Source organism: Semicossyphus pulcher, unplaced genomic scaffold, assembly GCF_022749685.1.
Source record: "Semicossyphus pulcher isolate SPU_LCO1_2020_fin unplaced genomic scaffold, fSemPul1.0.p SCAF_5, whole genome shotgun sequence".
Classification (NCBI taxonomy): Eukaryota; Metazoa; Chordata; class Actinopteri; order Labriformes; family Labridae; genus Semicossyphus; species Semicossyphus pulcher.
The window spans coordinates 12,078,044-12,096,970 of NW_027211726.1; the positions used below are offsets into that span (position 1 = coordinate 12,078,044).

Sequence of the window (18,927 nt, forward strand, 5' to 3'; positions counted from 1 at the left end):
CATTAGGCTGGGACACTTGTCTCTACACAAAACCGATGCTTTGCCATGATTACAGTTCTTCTTTTTTTTTTTTTTACACTCACAGCAATGTCACCACTATGAGGTTCTGATGGCAACAAATACACTAAACGTCAGCATATTTAGACATAGCTTTTATTGCAAAAACACACAAAGACATGACAGGGATGTTAAGTTTAAGAGCCTGTCATCACAAATTATTCTCTTTTCGGGTCAATTATGTGTAATAATACCATGTAGAGAAAATGTAGGGATTACATTTTTAATTAAGTTGATATAAATGGATGTTACGGGGCAGTCAGATCTTACACTAAATGGTCGTTATGTTGGTGCATTTCAGTGCCTGACAGAAAACAATAGTATTAAATGTCAGAGTGCTGTCTCTTACTGGGCGATCTTCCTTATATATAAAGTAATCCTGCATTAGTATGCAATTGTTCAGTTGGTATCTGAAGCCGCTTTGTTCCTCATTTCTTCTTCTCTTCATCCTTTTTGCCATCTGGCTTGTTTCCTGGCTGCGAGGCCAGGGAGCCCATGGCGTTGCGGATGGCCTCGTTGTTTGGGTCGACACCAGGTAGGTTCTCCAAGACGCTCTGAAGGAACTCTGGGTCTTGCATCACATCATAGTCATCTTCCTCCTGTGAGATTGCCATATAGAAACAATAGATTAGGATGGACTAGGGCTTTACAGAAGGTCCAGCAGGTCCAGAAGGTAAACGCATATTTAAAAGTATGTTGTGAGTCACAATTGAATTATTTAAATCTTTTATCATTGGTTCCAATGAGACACAGCAACAATTGTTATGAGGAAAATATAAGAGGTGAAAAATAAGAGTTGCAGAGGATTCAAAATGCTTTGTTTTTGCAGATGGAAACAAATTCATTTCTGTCTTTCTACTATGCAAAATCTTTAGCTTGCACACACAACTGAATTTAAATTTTAAAAAATTCCAGTGTTCGCACGTTTGTACAAAATCTACTGGTCTATTCAGTCCTCAGAATTGCTTCAGCTGGTAGCTGATTCAATCTATGCAAACCTGTAGTCCTCATTTCCTCTCTCCACCTCTGCAAATCCATTGAGAATACAAGAGGGCCAGCTGTGCCACATTTATCGACTGTTTTACAGTTTCATAGAAAATATCATGTGATGGTCACCTTGGCTGAATCTGCAGTGTCCATGGGGGCTCCTGTGTCCATTTCTCCATACTCTGTTTACGCAATAAGAGAGAGAGAAAGATATTAATGGCAACAGTAGATAAGCATGATAGCCTAAATATAAGTGACCAGAAGAGTAATATACATAATCCATTGGAACTCACCTCCTCCAGCAAGAGACATCTGCATGGCATAGGCTATCTGCTCCTCCTCTGTCATGCTGCTGAAGTCAGGAAGCACAGCTGCACCGCTCTCAGGCTGAGACACTGACATCTTCAACAAGGCCTCCTCTGATTCTGTGAGAAAATCAATCAAAAATAAGCAATGGTTTAATAAATTATCACCCTTTTGAATTCTTAAAAGTATTGTAATCAGTGTTGTCTTACAAGTTAAACCACTTATTAAAATCAATATTCATTTTACCATCAGCGCTGGGTGTGGGCACGCCTGCCTCAGCTGCAGAGGCGGCAGCAGCTCTGCGAGCCTCCTCCTCCTGCCTCTGTCGCTGCTCCTCCATTGACACACGCAGAGCCTAAAGAAACACAGATTTCATAGTGAGAAACAAGGGCAAAGCGCAACACCTTAAACTTGAAATGTCACATTTTTCTATTCTAACATAATCACTGAGCACCAAAGTTTGGGAATCTGAGCAGCAGGGTATTCTGTAGCAGCCTTATTCTAGGAAAAGATGCAAACATGTACAGTTTGTGCATGCACTTGACACACATCTATATAAAACTTACCAGGGCTAGCTCTGGATCAGCGCTGGGATCCACACCAAACTCGAAGTCGCTTGCACCAAGACCCATCATAGAGCCTCCTTCACCGGCCAGGATGGGAGAGGAGAGCAGCGCGTCAGCCAGACTGGGACCTGGAGGGACTGTGACCAGGTGAGAGCCTGTCCCCTCCTTTCCATTTAAAGTATTTATAAATGCAGTCAGCTTCTCTGTGTTCACTTCCTGTAAAAAGTTGGACACAAAGCTGATTACAAACTCAATCTATGAATGGTTAAGTGTTGTCAGGTTTGAAAATCAGGAATGACTGTATCATATGAAATAAAAACCAAGAAGCCCTTACCTCTTCCCCAAAGTTGATAATATCCACATTCACTTTCTCTTTTTTCAAGCGCTTTGCCAACTTGACAAGCTGTGGAATCAGCAGATTTGGACATAAGTGGGAAGCGCCCAGACACATTGATAATTGCATAGAAAGGATGCATAAATCTGTAGGAGCATCATTTTTCAATTGTGATACAAGGCTTTGAACTCACATCTTTTTCATTATCCTCTACAGGACTTCCAACAAAGGCAATGATCCTCATCTTGTGGTTCTTTCCTTGTCTGTGTTTTAGGGCCAGCTACACAGGAAAAAACAAAAAAACAAATATAACCACTAAAAAACTGCTGCTGCAAAGAGCAAAACCTCTTATTTACCAATCAAGTAATAAGAGGTAGAGCACCTTTTGTGAAGTTCAAAACGCATTACAAAAAACGAAACGAAATATTAAAATAAGAAATATCAAAGTTTCTCACATGAGCTACTCTGATGCCTGTGCAGAAGGAGATCTTTCCTATGGGCTGGACAGCGTGAAGTTTGGACAGGATTCGGCCAGAATCTGGTGTCAGTGTCGTCAGGACCTCACAGTTGCTGCATGAAAATGGACAAACATCCACAGTTATAATTCAACATAAACATTATACAACAAAACAAGTTGTGCGTTTAATACAATATGAGGGTTACCACAACCTCTGACTATCTGTATTAATTAAAGAGAGGAAAACTTACTTTGCCATAGTGATGAGGCCCACATTGTTTTCTGGGTTGCTTCTTGTCTTGGAGTGACAGACAATGTTGACAGCATCTTGTTGCGCCTGTAGCCTCGTTGGTAGAAAGTCTCCATTTCTCATGTATTCACTGTTGTCCACACTGAGGAAAAAATACCAGTTTAATGGAGCTCTAATACAGCACTTAGATAACCAGCTAACTTAGCAATTGACATGTCATTCCCAAATCAACCAAAACCTAGTTAAGCGGAGGAGTGAGTTTGCGTAAGTATAGCGTCTAAATTAACCTTCACCACCAGCCCCATGTGAAAATGGTTGTATTCTGTTCACGATAAGTAAAAACAGGTGTTTAACAGCTGCGTTACAATACAAAAACCGCATTAGCACGATTGCTAACGTTAGCTAGTGGCAACACCACTAACGTCGCTGATCGGAACAGTCAAATAACGGGCCTGACAGTTGACCGTTTCAATATAAAACACAAAATTGTCAAGAACAACATTTCTGAATTTTGTCGTTTATGCTACAGCCACATAAATACTTTATTAAGACCGATAATCTAAGCTAACATTAGCTACAATGACTCAGCCCAGTTGACACTGTTAGCCGGCTAACCGTCAACGGTCAATTATGAGCCCATTTAACGTTGACATTTTTTCCAAATTCAGCTCAAAGGACTGACTAATGAATTCATATTTAACACGTGTTCGAATTTACCACTAAAAGATCGACAACTACTCAATAAGAAGGCATTTGTAAAGTTCTTACCAGACCATAGTACTTTCAAGCCCCATTTTGGAAAGTTCTTGTTGCTCTATTTCGTGGTCATACAAGCTCACATCCTATTGGACAAGCGCTGAACAAGACGGAATCTGATTGGCCAAGTTAAGTGAACTGTAATTTATAGACAAAAACAGATCATTGTAGAATAGAGTAGAACAGCAAAACAAAAAACCGCTGTTCAGCTGTCATCGGGAAAAAAATATATACTGACATGAAATACTCAACTTAAGAAATATTTTCTAGGCTGTTCACGATAGTTAAAGTTTTCCTCTTTGATTACTATAAATTCCTATTAGTCGATTAACCGACAAATCAATTAAAATAATTAAACATGAATAATTTGTGTTCTTTTTTTAAAGCAAAAATGTCAAACATTAGCTGGTTCCAGCTTATTAAATGTAAGAATTGTCTGTTTTCCTTTTATTTATGAAAGTAAATGAGTCTTTGAGTTTTGGATGGTTAGTTGGACAAAAGAAACAATCTGAAGGCCTTTGGGCTCTAAGAAAGCTAAATGATTAATCGACAGTGAAACAATCATTGGATTCAGCCCTACTCCCTTTATTACTTTTATTCCATTTTCATCTTCCCTTTTTATTCTATTATACAATACTCTTTAAAAAACTTTTTTTTTTTACTTGAATTGCCTTGTTGCCAGATGATCACAAATTAATTCTCAGTAGATGCTAATTTGTTTTTTGCAAAAACAGACAAGGATTGTGTAATATAGATCAAATAAAATTTAAACAATGTTACTTTGAATTGAACTATCATAAAAACTATTTTGATACAGTACATTTTCTGAAAGACCAAGTGAGATGTTAATGTGCGTTTCTGTTAGGAAAATCTTATTTTTGTACTTCATCTTTTAAATGCAGAAGCGTAACATTTTCCGTAAACCATGTTTATTCATTTGCTACCATGCAAGGGTGTAATACACCAAGAAATACAAAAAGGATACCTCATTATTTACAGTAAAAATGCCCGACAGATTACAATTCAATATTGTCTTACAGTATGCACTGCGGTCAATTACTCTATTATAGACAAAAGAATCGGTATAATGCAGTAGAATCAAACAAAAGCAACATGTCTTCTTCTTTAATAACTTCAGGCACAAGTGTACAAACTCATGTCATCTCCAAAAGAGCAACAGAAAGAGATCTTCATAACACTTATTTTAAAAGGCAATGTTGTGATTCTGTATAAAATTGTGCACATATTTATTGAATGTAATGCAAAGGCAAGTTAAGACCATTTAAAGTATACAGATAAAAATAAAGGAAGATTTTACAGTTTTGCTAATAATCAAAACATCACACAGAACTTTTACAACCCATAGATACAAGTTTGTTGTGCGAGTTAAACGCACATTTTCAATCAATCACCATTTATAAACACTTGGAAACCAGAGCAGTACATACAGTAATAAATACTATAATACACGACAAATGACTATTTACATGTTTGGTTCATAGGCCGCTTGTGTAGCTGCTTTGAGTTTTCATAATAAGGCAGACTTTCACTATTTGCGCTGTGTGATAAAAAAGCCAACATGATAAAATAACTCCACGCACTAGTTTCAGGAGTTATAAAAATGCACAAATGAAGCTTGTTCATCTTCTTTTGGTGGGAAAAATGTCAATCCATTTAATGCATTACACAGTCTATTCATTCAGGAGTTGATAGTGAGTAAACATAGAATTTTGTTGCATAGTTGAAACATTTTATCAATGTAGTAATTTATGCTGTATTTTCAAAGACAGCACACACAAACTGAGTGCTAAAACCAACTGAAATTTAACCACTGATCCTACGTGTGCTAGTTTGAGTTAACAAAAAGTTTTGTCTTTGTGCTTTTATACATCAGGCAGCCATCACCATGTTTTGCTTGTGACGAAACAGCACCTACACCACAGCTGAAGCCTGTCTCAAAAATCCCTCCCTGTATAATCTGTCTCTCACACCTGGCTCTGTTAACCCTGGGTTTACTGAAGCCATTCAACATCAACAAAAGTTATACTAACATTATGATTAATATAACCAAAGCATATGAATAGCAACTGATATATTAAAAGCAGGATTGAAAAATAATACAACAATCAAATAATGCATGATACATCAGTGTGAACATATACTGTATATAGGCTCTAATATGTGATTGACATAAGTAGCCTACAGTGAAAGTAATAGAAAGTTTGAGTATTCATATACTAATGAGTTTATATGTAGCTTTTTCAATTTAGGCAGCAGACTTCTGCAAAAAGGTGGAAGAGTATAAATAAAATACTTTAAGAAAGCACCAACCAACCAAATTCAGCAGCAAAGTAAAAAAAAAAAACTCCAATCATTTTGCTTTTAACCCAAGTTTGTTACTTTGGGCCTCCACAGTGAATTGTTCTCTCATCTATTCCACAAAATACTGGATGTTCCAATTTAAAATGTGCATAAATTATGCTAATAATGCCAATAATAACTTCTTGCTACTGAATATAGTGTCATATAAGTGTGTCCGTGAATATATTTCTGTTATAAATCAGAAGCACAAAGTTTGGTTCTCCAGAACTGCAGTGTTAAACGACATACTGTTAAAGAATGATCTGCACTTTATAGCCACAGTGAGCCACCTGCTTATACTGCAAACATTTACTCTACTATTTCCAACATCATAATAAAAAAACAAAGTGATTGTTCCGTGTTTATAATAATTTCATGCCCTTAGTACATGACACTTTAATGCGAATGCTGTTGTCGATCTGTGAGGAGGGGATCTCGTTTGTGTTGCATTAGTTGCCATGTCTTAACTCAGCAGGACTTCTAACCCTCGTCTCTCTCACGCTGAGAAACACGTCTTGCTTCATGAGACAGGCCTCAGGGTCACTGTTTTTGAGCTGCTTTGTTCACATGCATTAGATAACCTGACATCAGATCATACAGTGTGTAACTCCTTTCCTAGAAACCCTTTGACTTGGACCAGGAAGGTGACATAATCACAGTCTTTCAGGTAGCTCAGGTCCATTAGAACAGCTGGTTCAATAGTATGATTTTTCCAGCATGATTTGCTTCAAAGTTAGGTAAAAAAAAAAAATCAATTAACCGTTTTTGAATACAAATATTTCATGAAAAATCCTTTAATTTAAAGTGTTCCCAATCCAATTAATATGGTTTTGTTTAAAGCATCTAAGTGGAAGATAAGGCAGAAACACTCTATGCTTGGGCCTTTGCGCGGTGGTAGACACGCAAACACAGCCAAGTAATGCGTGTGAGGACGTGCTACAGCAGCTTCATAAACATCAAAGAGGAATTACCACCAGAAAAGATGAATTTGAAACAACTACGCTTGAACCAAGTCCTCACGCTGAGCTCATCAGTGCCAAAACAATCTTTGGTTGTGCATAGAGGCATTCGTCAGAGATGACTAATAGTGTTCAATTACAACACAGCATTAATGTAACCGCAAATACTAGTGTAAGAACACAACCACACACTTGCATGCTCATACCAGGTTGAGATTTGGAAATCAAAGTGCAAAAAAAAAACAACAGAAAACATTAAACACCCAACTTGGTCTCGCTGATACGCTGCTTAACATTCGTGGTACCTCGCATCACACCGAGGGGGGTTGTAACATTTGATCCATGCTCATAACATCCTCCAAGTTTGTTTCTGAGTTTATTTCTCTTTCCCACGTCTACACCTGTAAAGCAAAAGCAATGAACCAGGTTAAAAAAACATCCAGGAGAAGTAACACAGGAGCCTGAAAAACAAATTATATCAACTTACAGAGCATTTGCCGGCGTTAGGAACGATGTCGCTGAGTGAGATCACATCCACAGATCCAGTGCTGTCTTCAAGAGTCCCAACATGAGCGCTGCAGACAAACAAAGGAGCAGTGTGAGAGAACTGAACCTCATATAGCAGGAAACTCTAGCTTTGTGAGTATATGAGTAAATATAGCAATTTAATATATATTCTAATGTTTTCCCTAAAAAATATATTGTATTATTTCCCTATGAAGATTTGCATGATGTGCTTTCTGTTGCTGCACTGCTTTAACACATGCAGACTCTCCTGAGGTTCTGGTTAAGGGCTGTTTCTGCCTCAAGTTCATGCTCTCAGGTTATAGATGGTTGGGATTAGGGATAGATTATCGGCGCCGATATTCGGCATTTTGACGCATATCGGCATCTGCCTTTTTTTTCTCGTTCTTTTTTGATCCGACGGCCGATAATAGATCAATTTAAAACTGGGTTACTTTGACTCTGATGCATATGCTTAAAGGCATTTAAACAAAGTTTAGTGTTGGAGTTTGTATTATTCAAAATTTTGACGCCAATATTTTCACTTTTACTGCAAATGAATATCGGCTTCAAATATCGCTTATTGGCCTCCTTGACTGCTAATAATCGGTATCGGCCCTGAAAAAACCATATCGGTCTATCTCTAGTTGGGATTAGGACCAACCACCAATTCCCCAAAGATGGGATGTTTACATAGACCAGGCTCTATCCAAGTCTGAAAACCAAAGCCAGAAAGTTTTTGACACTCAATAAATGTTCTTTTTCTGCCTAAAATTTTATCCATCAATTCATGAATTATTTTTGTCTATTAATTGTTTAAGTGCCACTTAAGACCAATTTAAGAACGAGGAACTGTTTGTCATTTTCTTATGAAAAAATGCTAAAACAATTATCTTTCAACAAAACAGTTTTTTTTTTTAAAGTACAAATGCTATTTTAAAAGCCACATTTGCATTCAGTTGAATGGATAAAAGGTATAGACCATATGGATATGTATCACATGCACAATAAACTACAATGCTTTAAAGGCGTGGGAATCACAGGGTAACTCACGATAGGATACGCGATACGTTAACGATAATATCATGACACAGCGATTCCATGATAATTGACACATTGCAAGACAATCACATAGCCTAATGATCATCACGATATCTGGTTAAAGGGCCACTTCACCAATTTTCAACCTCAGTCCTATCATGCTATTATGGGGAGCTAATGCCATTATAGCTCATGCTCTGTGCCTTTGGAGGACGCTATCAGCTTCTCCAATGGGCCCTGGAAAACCTCCGCCAGACTACATAAAACGCGTCATCTGGCTCGCTAAACTACACTTCCTCAATCTAGGACGCCCGCCTCCTATGTCATGTCTTGTTCAAAATCGTCAGGTTTGAAATGTAGACTGCAGACCTGAAGATTTTTTAGACAATCCACCGGTATATTCTCATCGTGTTTCGGATTCTGTACCGCTCTGTGTCATTGCCTGCAGCGAAAACGCCATTTCACTCCAGCGTCTCTCCCTGGGCCTTACAGAGGAAGGGGTGCAATGCATGCTGGGTGTTGTAGGAATGTAGAATGGGCGAAACCACGAGCTGTTTGTACAACTTTCACCACACGTCTGGCGCCAATTTCAAATATCATTGCTTCTATTGAATACAGAGAACACCAGCTTTGACTGACAGGGGCTTTTTCCAGGGGCGAACTGCTCCTTTAAGTGCAGAATACAAAAATGCCCCTAGAAAGGAAAAGTGCAGGATTAATGTATTTATTCTCTGCAATTTGGTGTCAGTTTCACAGAATTGGACACAAACTGAGATGAATCAATGTACGTGTTTTAGTCTGTAAATTAAATTCACAGAACAATAGAACAACTGTAAAAACCAATCAGGACTTGGATATGAAAGTGGCTGACACATATCTAAACTTCTTTTCACCGATGTCCGACATTATCCCGCTGTCTTCTTCTCCTTTTATCCTGCCGCCAACTTCTTCTTTGGCCAGTTAATTTCCATTCACGTTACCCTCATTCATCTCATAAGTTAAACCATGAAGACTCATAAAGTAGTGACGCAGTGAGTCAAAATTGCAGGGAAATCTTTTTGGAGCACCATGTGGTCGTAAATTAAAATATCGATATCTGATGCCAGCCTATGGATAATTGTATTGCACGAGTCAGGACAACGATATATTGCTGTATCAATATTTTGTCCCACCCCTTGTGCTTTAGTTATGTTATATGCCAATACTATTCACAAGTATTACCTAGGTGTAACAGTTAAACCAGAAACTAAAAACACTTCATGTCTTAACCAGAAACATGTTTAAATTGGATATTTAAAAGCACAGAAACAACTAGCTGACCTGGTCGTCTGCCATATACAGTAAAGAATTTCCTACATTCAAATACTGATCTTCATCTGTACTTCTCCCTCTTACCTCTTGGGGGTGCTGTTCTCCTGGGCTTTGCTCAACGTGTTGTTTAAATCCACTCCCACTGCCTTTCTGCTGTCCTGAGAAAGAGGTGAAGGCTGACTTGTGGGAGCAAATCCGGGATTTCCCAAGGAGGAGGAGACGGTGGTTTCTGTAGCTTTGCCAACATCTTCCCTGGGCGGTAAGGTGTTTGGGAGGAGGTCAGGACGACCCGACTGAAAGCCTGGGTGGGACGGGAGGGAAAACGTTTACTACTGTGTTGAGAAAGACGCACTTCACATGCTGGTACATGTTGGAGGACCAAATCTCTGCAAGTATGAGAAAACAAAGGTTGTTGTTCAGCACGAAATCTTATTTCTCGTTCTCACCGTCTCCTTCGATGTCTTCTCTGGTGTCCACGCTGACTTGATGTTGGAGGAAAGAGTGCTGGCTGTTGCTGCTTGTTTGTGTCGACAATGGAGGCCCAGAGCCGGCTGTCTTCCTCAGAGGACCACCTTGCGCCACTGCACGCCGCTTCTTTGAAGGGGAGGTCTTTACTAGATACAAGAGATAAAGTGTTGATTCAAAGGACTTTAAGCAATCATGACTTTAGAGGCTCGAAATAACGTCACAGAAGGGCAACTTAGCATTTTCCTGGGGCGCACTAAGGGTTATATGGACCGCGCTGCATAGCAACAGATCTGCTCGGACTTGCACAGTTAACAAAGTAATTAGTAACAGCAACAAAGTGATTAGTAAGTAATAAGAAATACTATAAGCAATAAACTACTACTCGTACTAGTAATCATCTGCTCTTGGTCTGATATTTCAGCTGCTGTAATCAAATTTGAAACTCAGCATGTCCAAGATTACGCTAAGTTTCCTCTGAGGAAAACCCTCCACAGAGTTCTCCAACTGTCAAAGTGCCATGACAGGGAGAGCCGTGTGTTGAACAGTATGAAATGAAAGGAATGGGCTTGGCCGTGGCGGGTATCCAGGTACACCACAGTTGCGTCAGGCGAGCCTGGCCAGCAGGGCACTATAGATTCATGTTTCTGCATACATAAGTATAAACTTACTTGAGAGTTTCCTGAAGACGGTGTTGCACATGAACTTCTGGAATCGTTCGGCGTAGAAACTCGGTCTGTGTACCGACACAGTATCCTGCAGAAAAGGTAAGAATGCATGGGTTACATATTTTTCTTTTAAAGTGGAGATATTTTAGCTATGCAATCAATATTCTATTATTCTAATGTGTTTTTGAATCACCTTGGTAAAGTTTTTTTGTTTTCAAAATATATACATATATACATATATACGTATACATATTTTAATTTAATTATTTTTCGCCGTCCAAAGGTGTGACCGCGTAACCCCTCCCCCAAGTGTGCGATCCCACGTGGGGGAATGGCCGCACTGCACTGTCTCTCCAAAGTTGTAGAACACATGGCTGCTCTAGGATCGGTTATCGCCAGAAGGTATCGGAATGGTAAGTTGAAATCTTGACAACGACTTGACTACAAGCTAGTGCAAGAAGGCAGCCTGAGGTGAATGACGGTGAATGACGATTGGTCGATTTCAGCCAAAGCAAGGTTCAACGTAAAAACCTGCAGCGGTTCTGAACGGCCCATTTCAGAGGCGACCTTTTTAAAAATGTCGTTCTGGAAAAACAGGGAATTATGCAGTTTTCACTTTTTCCACTGTGAACAATAAACACCCAAAAATGTGAAACCCATGAAAATGTGAGAATATCCATTCAAAAGATACGGCCCCTTTAATATAAAAAAAAATTAACAGAGGTTAGTAGAGGTACCTTACCCCATCATGAACCAGTGCTTTCCACGAGTGTTCAAGCTTCTTCACTAATCTGAAAAACACAAATATGCAGGCTTGATGAATCATACAAGTCACACGATCAGCATCACACGATCAAAGCAGACACATGAACTTTAAACTGCGTCGTTGTGGCTTTTACAGAAAACATTGTGCTTAGCTTTGCATCAGGCCGAGCCACTGAGCCATGCTTCACGATCACTGGATGTTTTACTACCAGCTGACAAGCAACAACCAATCACATACAGCAAAGTAATAGTGGGAAGTGGTTGGGCTGTACCATGTGTGTACAACCCAACCACTTCCCGCTGTTAGTTTGCTTATACTCACATGCCAACACCATTTTCTACTGCAGCGACTTCCACCAGCAGAACTTCACTATAATGTGCTGATTCCTAAACTCTTCCTGAAACAGCCGAACTTATCCTGCTAAATCTGTCTACACATTAACTTAGAGTGGGTAATCACAATGTGTGATGAGTTTTACTGATTGAACAAAGGGCGAACACTGATATACAGCAGTGTGCACTGGTTACCTATAGGACTGCAGAATGTCAATGATACCGATATACACCAGCAGCCTCTCGCCTTTTGAGTTTCTTGCTGGGATTCCTCCCGTTCTGTTGAGTAAAACAAAAACGAAATGTGATACATTTTTTCCAGGAAGTTGCCTCACACATGACCTCTCTGTGGAAACAGTAACACTGTCACTCACTGGTCCTCTGTTTCCGTTGATCCCATGCTCCCTGCCTCAGCCTGGATGGCCTCGATGGCTGTGCTGTACAGAGACTTCTGTCCCTGTGGCCTCCTTTGGTCCGCGGCCCCAGCCACCGCCTCTTCACTGACCTGCTCTCGACAAGCCTGGTCCAAATTATGGATACCCACGAGAAGGCTGTAATCCATAATCTTAAAACTTTGCAAAAGCTGAATGGAAATCAAGGAACAAAAAATTATGTGAGACAAGTGATTACAACTGAATATGGAGGGAAAATCACGAGGTCATTCTGATATGTTTGGACAGCACTTACCAGACAGTCTCTCTGGATGGTCTTGCAAACAGCATTGTACTTGTCCCCCTCCATTAACAGCCCCTCTTGCGTGTCCTGCATAAAGTCAAGGTCCTTGTACGTGGGAACGGCCTTGTCTTTCTCTTTAGCCGAGGCCCGTCGCTTATATGTGGAGCCCTTTAGATCAAACTTGAGGTGCATTCGGACAGTGCTCGGCAGCAGATTGTTCATGACTACGATACGGATGTTCTTCCCCGCTGCCTGGACACAGTAGAGTCCGTAAAACTTTGGTAATAAGGTCCGCTTGTTCTGGTTCAGGTTCTGAAGGAGAGCAGAGAGTTCATAGAGGTAAGAAGCACTCATTCTCAAGTTTCGGTAGCCAATATGTAGCACAGAATGCTGCTGCATTGTCTCACATCACACCCTTCACTAGCTCCCTGTTGCATTTAAAATCCAGTTTAAAATTCTCACACTCACCCATAGATGCCTTCATGGTGTATATCACCCCTACCTGTCAACTCTCTCCCTCAGGTCAAAGACGCTACACTTGCTATCCACGCACAAAACTTAAGACCCGCTGTGATTGAGCTTTTCAGGCCATAGCACCTAAACTTGAAGAACCTACTAATTTAGATAGGCAATTTGTTAATTAACCTATTTTATTGTTTGTTTTTTGTATCTGGGGACTGTGCTGTAAAAATGTTTTTACCCGCTTTAATGTTTATATTTCTGTACGGCATGTCCCTGTAAAGCGCTTTGTGACTTCTGTCTGTGAAAGCGTTCTAAAAATAGATTTTACTTACCGTATTGGTCCGAATATAAGACGACTCACGTTTTCAATATCTTTTAGATTAAAATGGCACATTAAAATTAAATAAAATGCCTTTCAATAAATCATTAACCATCAAAGTGAGGTCCAGTTGTGGAGCAGTCTTGAAACAGCTGGATGACAGCTCTGGTAACGGACCTACTGTTGATCGCTTGAAAGCGGCCGCTCTGACAACCACTACGATTTTCTCTGTTAGCATCTGTAAGCTAAGACTGTTAGCATTTTTAAGGCTCGCAATCTTCAGACATTACACTGTGTGACAACACATTTCTTGGCTGCTTGACATTTGTTTACAACTCGGCTGCATTGATAACCATTATCTTGATAATTGACATCATAACTCCGCCTCAGTTGTTGGTTCACTGGGTCTACTTTTAAGCCATTTGTTCTGGACAATCACCGTGTATCTCCATCTTTTATCCCCCTGGCCCTGAAGCTGTGAGTGACAGCTGGCCTCACTGATGAGGGGTGTGTTCGCTTTACAGATTAGTGCCAGCCTCTACTGTTGTGAACGTATGTTGGCCTTTAAAATGCTAGAGCCCGAATATAAGACGATCCCACTTTTTCAGATGTATCAAGGGAGAAAAAAAAAAGTCTTATATTCGGACAATACAGTACTTACTTACATTAGGCACACAGAATCAGCATCAGGATAGAGTGCTATTGCAAAAATCAAACTAATGATTATTTTCATTATTAATAATCATTACTCATCAATTCGTTTCTTGATTTAAAATTAATGAAAAATGCCAGTTTTAAATGCCAAAGCATTAAACCCACTTAAAAAGCCTAAAGTGATGTGTTCACATCGGGGTTTTTTCCCCACTCACCTGTCAAGATCAAAAGGTACAAACTGTATTTGTTTACTTTTGTAAGCAGCTAAAACTAGTGAATGTTTAACTTAACTAAAAATGACAGATTATTAATCCAGATTAGTTTTCTAACAATCAACTAATTTATTAATTGATTATTTGATCATATCAGGAACAGCACCAACAGTAACCCGGACTTTGCTTTTGTTGACAAATAATTAACTAGATGACAGCAGACTGACAAGGAGTAATACCATGGTGTTATTGTGTGGGATTGTCACATTTATTCTGCAGAAGCCCATCATCAAATCTTACCATGAAGTATCCTGGAAGCAGCTTCTGCAGAAACTCTGCCTCTTTGTGCTGCACCGTCTTAATGATGTACTCATCATCACTGGAGAGGTAGAAGAGGGATCCACTGGCCCCAGAGCTTGACAGCTCGATCAGTGACTCATTACACAGAGAATACTGAAACACAGTGTTTAGACATGTGATAAGAAACAAATAAACACAGACAGGGAGGTTAAAAAGTCAGCAGTGCTAGCTCCACCTCGACTGCGTCAACACTTTCCTAGTTCCTCAATCACCCTTTTCTTTCTCACAGGTCACAGCTCTTCCCTTTTCTTTAGAGCTATACTTTTCAACACATGTTTGAGTATTGAAAAAGCTGAGTGAGTAAGAATACCATGTAGTCATCAGGCCGGATGCCAAACATCTCCCTGAAGTAGCGAAAGGCGATTGGGGCGTACGTCTTGAACCTGAAGTCTCCATAGTGGTGGGCTGGTGTCAGGTTACTGCCCTCACTGCGAATAAAAGACAGACGAGCCAGAGGATTACTTACAGCACATACAAAGAAAGGAGGTTCAGTGAAGGAGTATGTAATTTAGTGCAGACAAAACATCCTGGTAAAGGAAATAAAAAATACATTTAATAGTCTTACTGACACATCCTTCGTTCATAATTTAACGGACTCACCTGGGGAAGAAGATGCTTTCCACTACTTCAAAGTCCTGCAGCAGCACGTCTCTCTCAGGTTTCTGGCTCAGGCTGCCAACTGTGTGCGTGATGCCTAACTGGATCGCACCTTTCAGGGCTGACGATGTCGTCTGGAGGAGAAAGTATCAAATGCAGTCTGTCTTTGTTGGATAACTTATTAACATCATGTGTCAAACTGCAAACGTTATCTTAACAAATTGAATAGATCTTTTACTTTTTGGATTTGTGCAGATTATTAGATAATTAAAATAATAGTTGGTTGCAGCTCTAAGTGAGTTAACGTAAATGCACGTCGGTCAAGCTGATCCCACCTTCTTGTACGTCGTCTCCCCAGTGGGATCAATTCCACGATGGCCGATGGTTTTTTTCATGTTGGGAGTCATGGTCGTGCTTGGGCTCTGTCAGTGCAAACATGGAGGAAGGGAGGATTCAAAACAGGAATAAGAATTACAAGTAATTTGTCTTAAAGAGGAAGGAATAGAAGATGTGTCAGCTAAATACCGGTGAATTCCATACTGTCTAAGAAAAACGCAATGATGTTTCCTAAGTGACACAAAGCTCCATTACGCATATCCTTTTAAAAATAGGTCAGTTCTCACCTCGGGAGAAGCATTTTTTCTAATCCCAGACGAATCTAAAGTGAGAAAAAAAAGGAAATATAACAGTTAGAGCAGAAATACAAGAGGATGAGTTAATCAAATCTATACCAACACTGGATGCATTAATATCAAACAACACAACTTAAAGCAGCTTCCACCACTCCCTAAGACACAGAGTGCAGCTGAGCTTTGAAACAAGCATGCAGACGCACCTCTTCCATTACCTCTGAGAGAAGAGAGCCTCCTCCAGAACTGACTCTGCAGGTCTTTGAGGGCAATGGGAGGAATTAGATAAGTATGCTATTACTGTTAATGTGAGCTCATAGAGGGCCAATGAATTCCTTAATCTCTATAATAGAACGTTATCCCCCTGGGAGTCCAAAGTCAACATTAGACCGAACTAGTCCTTAAGGAACACACTCTTTAAAGTGAAACAACATAATGGTGTTTGATGACCGTCTGCGATTTTGTTTACTTTCTTATTAAATTTGCAAGAGCTGACTGGAAATCAAAGAAACACAAGTAACATGACACCAGGCAGTGATTAAAAATAAATTTGAAATAGCCTACACAAGAAAACGAACAGGGAGCTTTGCTGAATTTACATTTAAGGGTTCACTCAGTAGTTTAATACACTTTGTAAAGCTTTGCTGAGTCTAAAAACAAATGTATGATCATCATGGTAATTTGTCTTGGATACCACAAATTCCAAAACAATAAGCATGTTTGACTCACTGGGGGTGTGGAGCTAATTTGCAATTTTTAAAAAACAGACCGAGCCGAAACTTTTGCGGTTTTTAACATTAAGAATTGTTTACAATTTTTGCTGCCTTCAATAATTATATAAACAAGAGCAGATATTGCTTGAAACACCACCCACTATTACAACAAAGTTCAACAACACAACAATTTACATCCTCAAAAATTACCATAACGTTGATGCAATACTTCATTACAAGTTACAAGGAAAGCTGAAAACAACAGCCACCCTGAAAATATTGGACTACTTTACTTTAAGCAAGACATGTAGAATTAACTATGTATACAAACAATAGGCCTAACATCGTAGACCATTTAAGGATTACATTTACAAAGTTCACAGAAGCTGACTTGCCTAGACATGTCAATGTACAGAATCCATAACAGATCCAATGTCCACATATCTGTACAAACTAAGAGTCTAACTCATTTGACCTGATGTCAAAAACACCTGGTTTATCACTCCTAACAAAATCTGGTGTGAAATAATAATATAGTACTTACAACCAGAGGGGCCCTGTAGCCCAGGAGGCTCCTCTGCAGCTGTGGCCATTCAGACCTGAAACTAAACACAGACTTTGTTGTGGTGGAAAAACTCAGATCCTGAATTCAGTCCTGGACTTAAAACGCTGACAGCTTTCTCTATGTGAGCACATCCAGTCGCGGGGGATCTGTGTGGACAAAAGGTATCTCAAACCAGTATCTCAGAAAGTAGGAGCAAGCCGTACAGATGACTTCATGCTACAAATATTGACAGCAGCCACGTTGACTAGCTCTGCTGATCTGAAAATACACAGGAAAGGGGACTGACGGTCGTTTTAGTTTACTATTTGTTTAATTATATAACATAGGGAAATTGTTATGAATTTTAATAGCAGTACAAGTTAAAACAGGCTAGCACGATTAGTGAAATTGCGACATTCAAAGAAACAGAGGCGAGAAAGCTAACTAGCTGCTAACTCTGATTCAACTTTTCTAACTTTAATTAAGCTAGTCACGCTAATTACTCACAAACAATTACACAAACAAACAGTAAACTTACTCGAAAAGTTTGTGGAAGATTTTCTGCCGTTTCCAAAGAAAGAAAAATAAAAGTTTTCTCTTCCAAAGGCACTGTTTTTCCTAAAACTAATGAACAAGGAAGCAGTGCGGAAGCAGCAGTTTTGTGTTCTGCTATGCTAGCCAAAGCAAGAACAGCATTTCCGGGAAAAGTACCTTTCAGAATAAAACACACGGTCACAAGAAAAATGTCCCCAAATCAACACCACCGAAAAATTGACTTCTAAGAACTTAAATGTGTAATATATTATATTATCTATATTATAATGTATATATAATAGGTATTCGTTTTTTTCTAATATAGCTTATAACTGTAGAGGGAAAATTAACAAACTATCCGTTCATCTATAATTAAATATGTGTATATTATATTTGTTCATCATTGATTATGAATTTGAAATCTAATACTTTTGAAATAACCACTTACTAGACCTGAGCTGGATAAGAAGCGACATATTTGCATCTGAAATATAGTGCAGTATATGTAAAAAGTGTGAAAGTACCTCGGATGTACCTTAAAAACTACAAACAATATTGTAAACTGTTTTGTGACTGATAAAAAGTGTTTCCACTGATTTTGATTAAATATTTTCTTTTATTCTGAAACCAAACAGGAACTACACCTGCCATTCTTTGGTTTGTTGTGTTCTTGGGCAAATGCCTATCGTAGTTTGCTCACAGGTAAATCCAAAGTAAGAAATCAATGTCAAACATGTTGTTTTTTTTCCTTCAATCTTTATTTGTTACTTTCACATACACACTCTTTTTTTCAACTTTTTTTATTGATTACTAATGTGTTAATGTCCCACACCAAATCATTATAACCAACAGTGACCCCTGGTGGACAGTACTGGTATTACACGTGTGAAGTTTTTTTTTTTTTCTTAGTTGAAACCAAAGACAGTCATTGTTTGAAACACAACCTTTGATTCATCCTTTATTTCTCTTACAAAGAATACTGCAGTACATCAGAAACTGTGAAATCTAATCAGGCCAAAATTTATTTGACTTATAACACTGAACATTTTGCATTTAACAAAAATGAGTTTCTAGTTGTCCTTAAAAAATGTTAAAATACAATAAAAAT

General features: G+C 39.1%; 2 protein-coding genes across 3 annotated transcripts; both read right to left on the reverse strand.

The window, feature by feature from the left end:
• Positions 1 to 139: 139 nt before the first annotated feature.
• Positions 140 to 3,760, reverse strand: psmd4a (proteasome 26S subunit ubiquitin receptor, non-ATPase 4a). The gene is made up of 10 exons (XM_069681074.1): positions 3,726 to 3,760; positions 2,959 to 3,099; positions 2,706 to 2,820; positions 2,444 to 2,530; positions 2,251 to 2,319; positions 1,917 to 2,132; positions 1,597 to 1,705; positions 1,338 to 1,469; positions 1,174 to 1,226; positions 140 to 656 (listed from the first exon to the last, which is right to left on the reverse strand). The coding sequence occupies exons 1-10, from the start codon at positions 3,749 to 3,751 to the stop codon at positions 486 to 488; spliced, it is 1,119 nt and encodes a 372-aa protein (XP_069537175.1). The 5' UTR covers positions 3,752 to 3,760; the 3' UTR covers positions 140 to 485.
• Positions 3,761 to 4,572: 812 nt separating this feature from the next.
• On the reverse strand, positions 4,573 to 17,912 carry LOC138608477 (phosphatidylinositol 4-phosphate 5-kinase type-1 alpha-like). 2 transcript variants are annotated; one of them, XM_069681073.1, is made up of 16 exons: positions 17,824 to 17,912; positions 17,286 to 17,452; positions 16,023 to 16,057; positions 15,735 to 15,821; positions 15,403 to 15,533; positions 15,113 to 15,230; positions 14,743 to 14,895; positions 12,808 to 13,107; positions 12,495 to 12,703; positions 12,316 to 12,399; positions 11,765 to 11,813; positions 11,026 to 11,110; positions 10,336 to 10,503; positions 9,974 to 10,190; positions 7,521 to 7,608; positions 4,573 to 7,434 (listed from the first exon to the last, which is right to left on the reverse strand). In XM_069681073.1, exons 2-16 carry the CDS (start codon positions 17,332 to 17,334, stop codon positions 7,429 to 7,431), a joined length of 1,779 nt encoding a protein of 592 aa, XP_069537174.1. In that variant the 5' UTR covers positions 17,335 to 17,452; positions 17,824 to 17,912; the 3' UTR covers positions 4,573 to 7,428. The 2 variants fall into 2 exon arrangements, with proteins under 2 accessions (XP_069537174.1, XP_069537173.1); XM_069681072.1 differs by lacking the exon at positions 4,573 to 7,434 and having other exon boundaries at positions 7,512 to 7,608.
• Between the last annotated feature and the right edge of the window lie 1,015 nt (positions 17,913 to 18,927).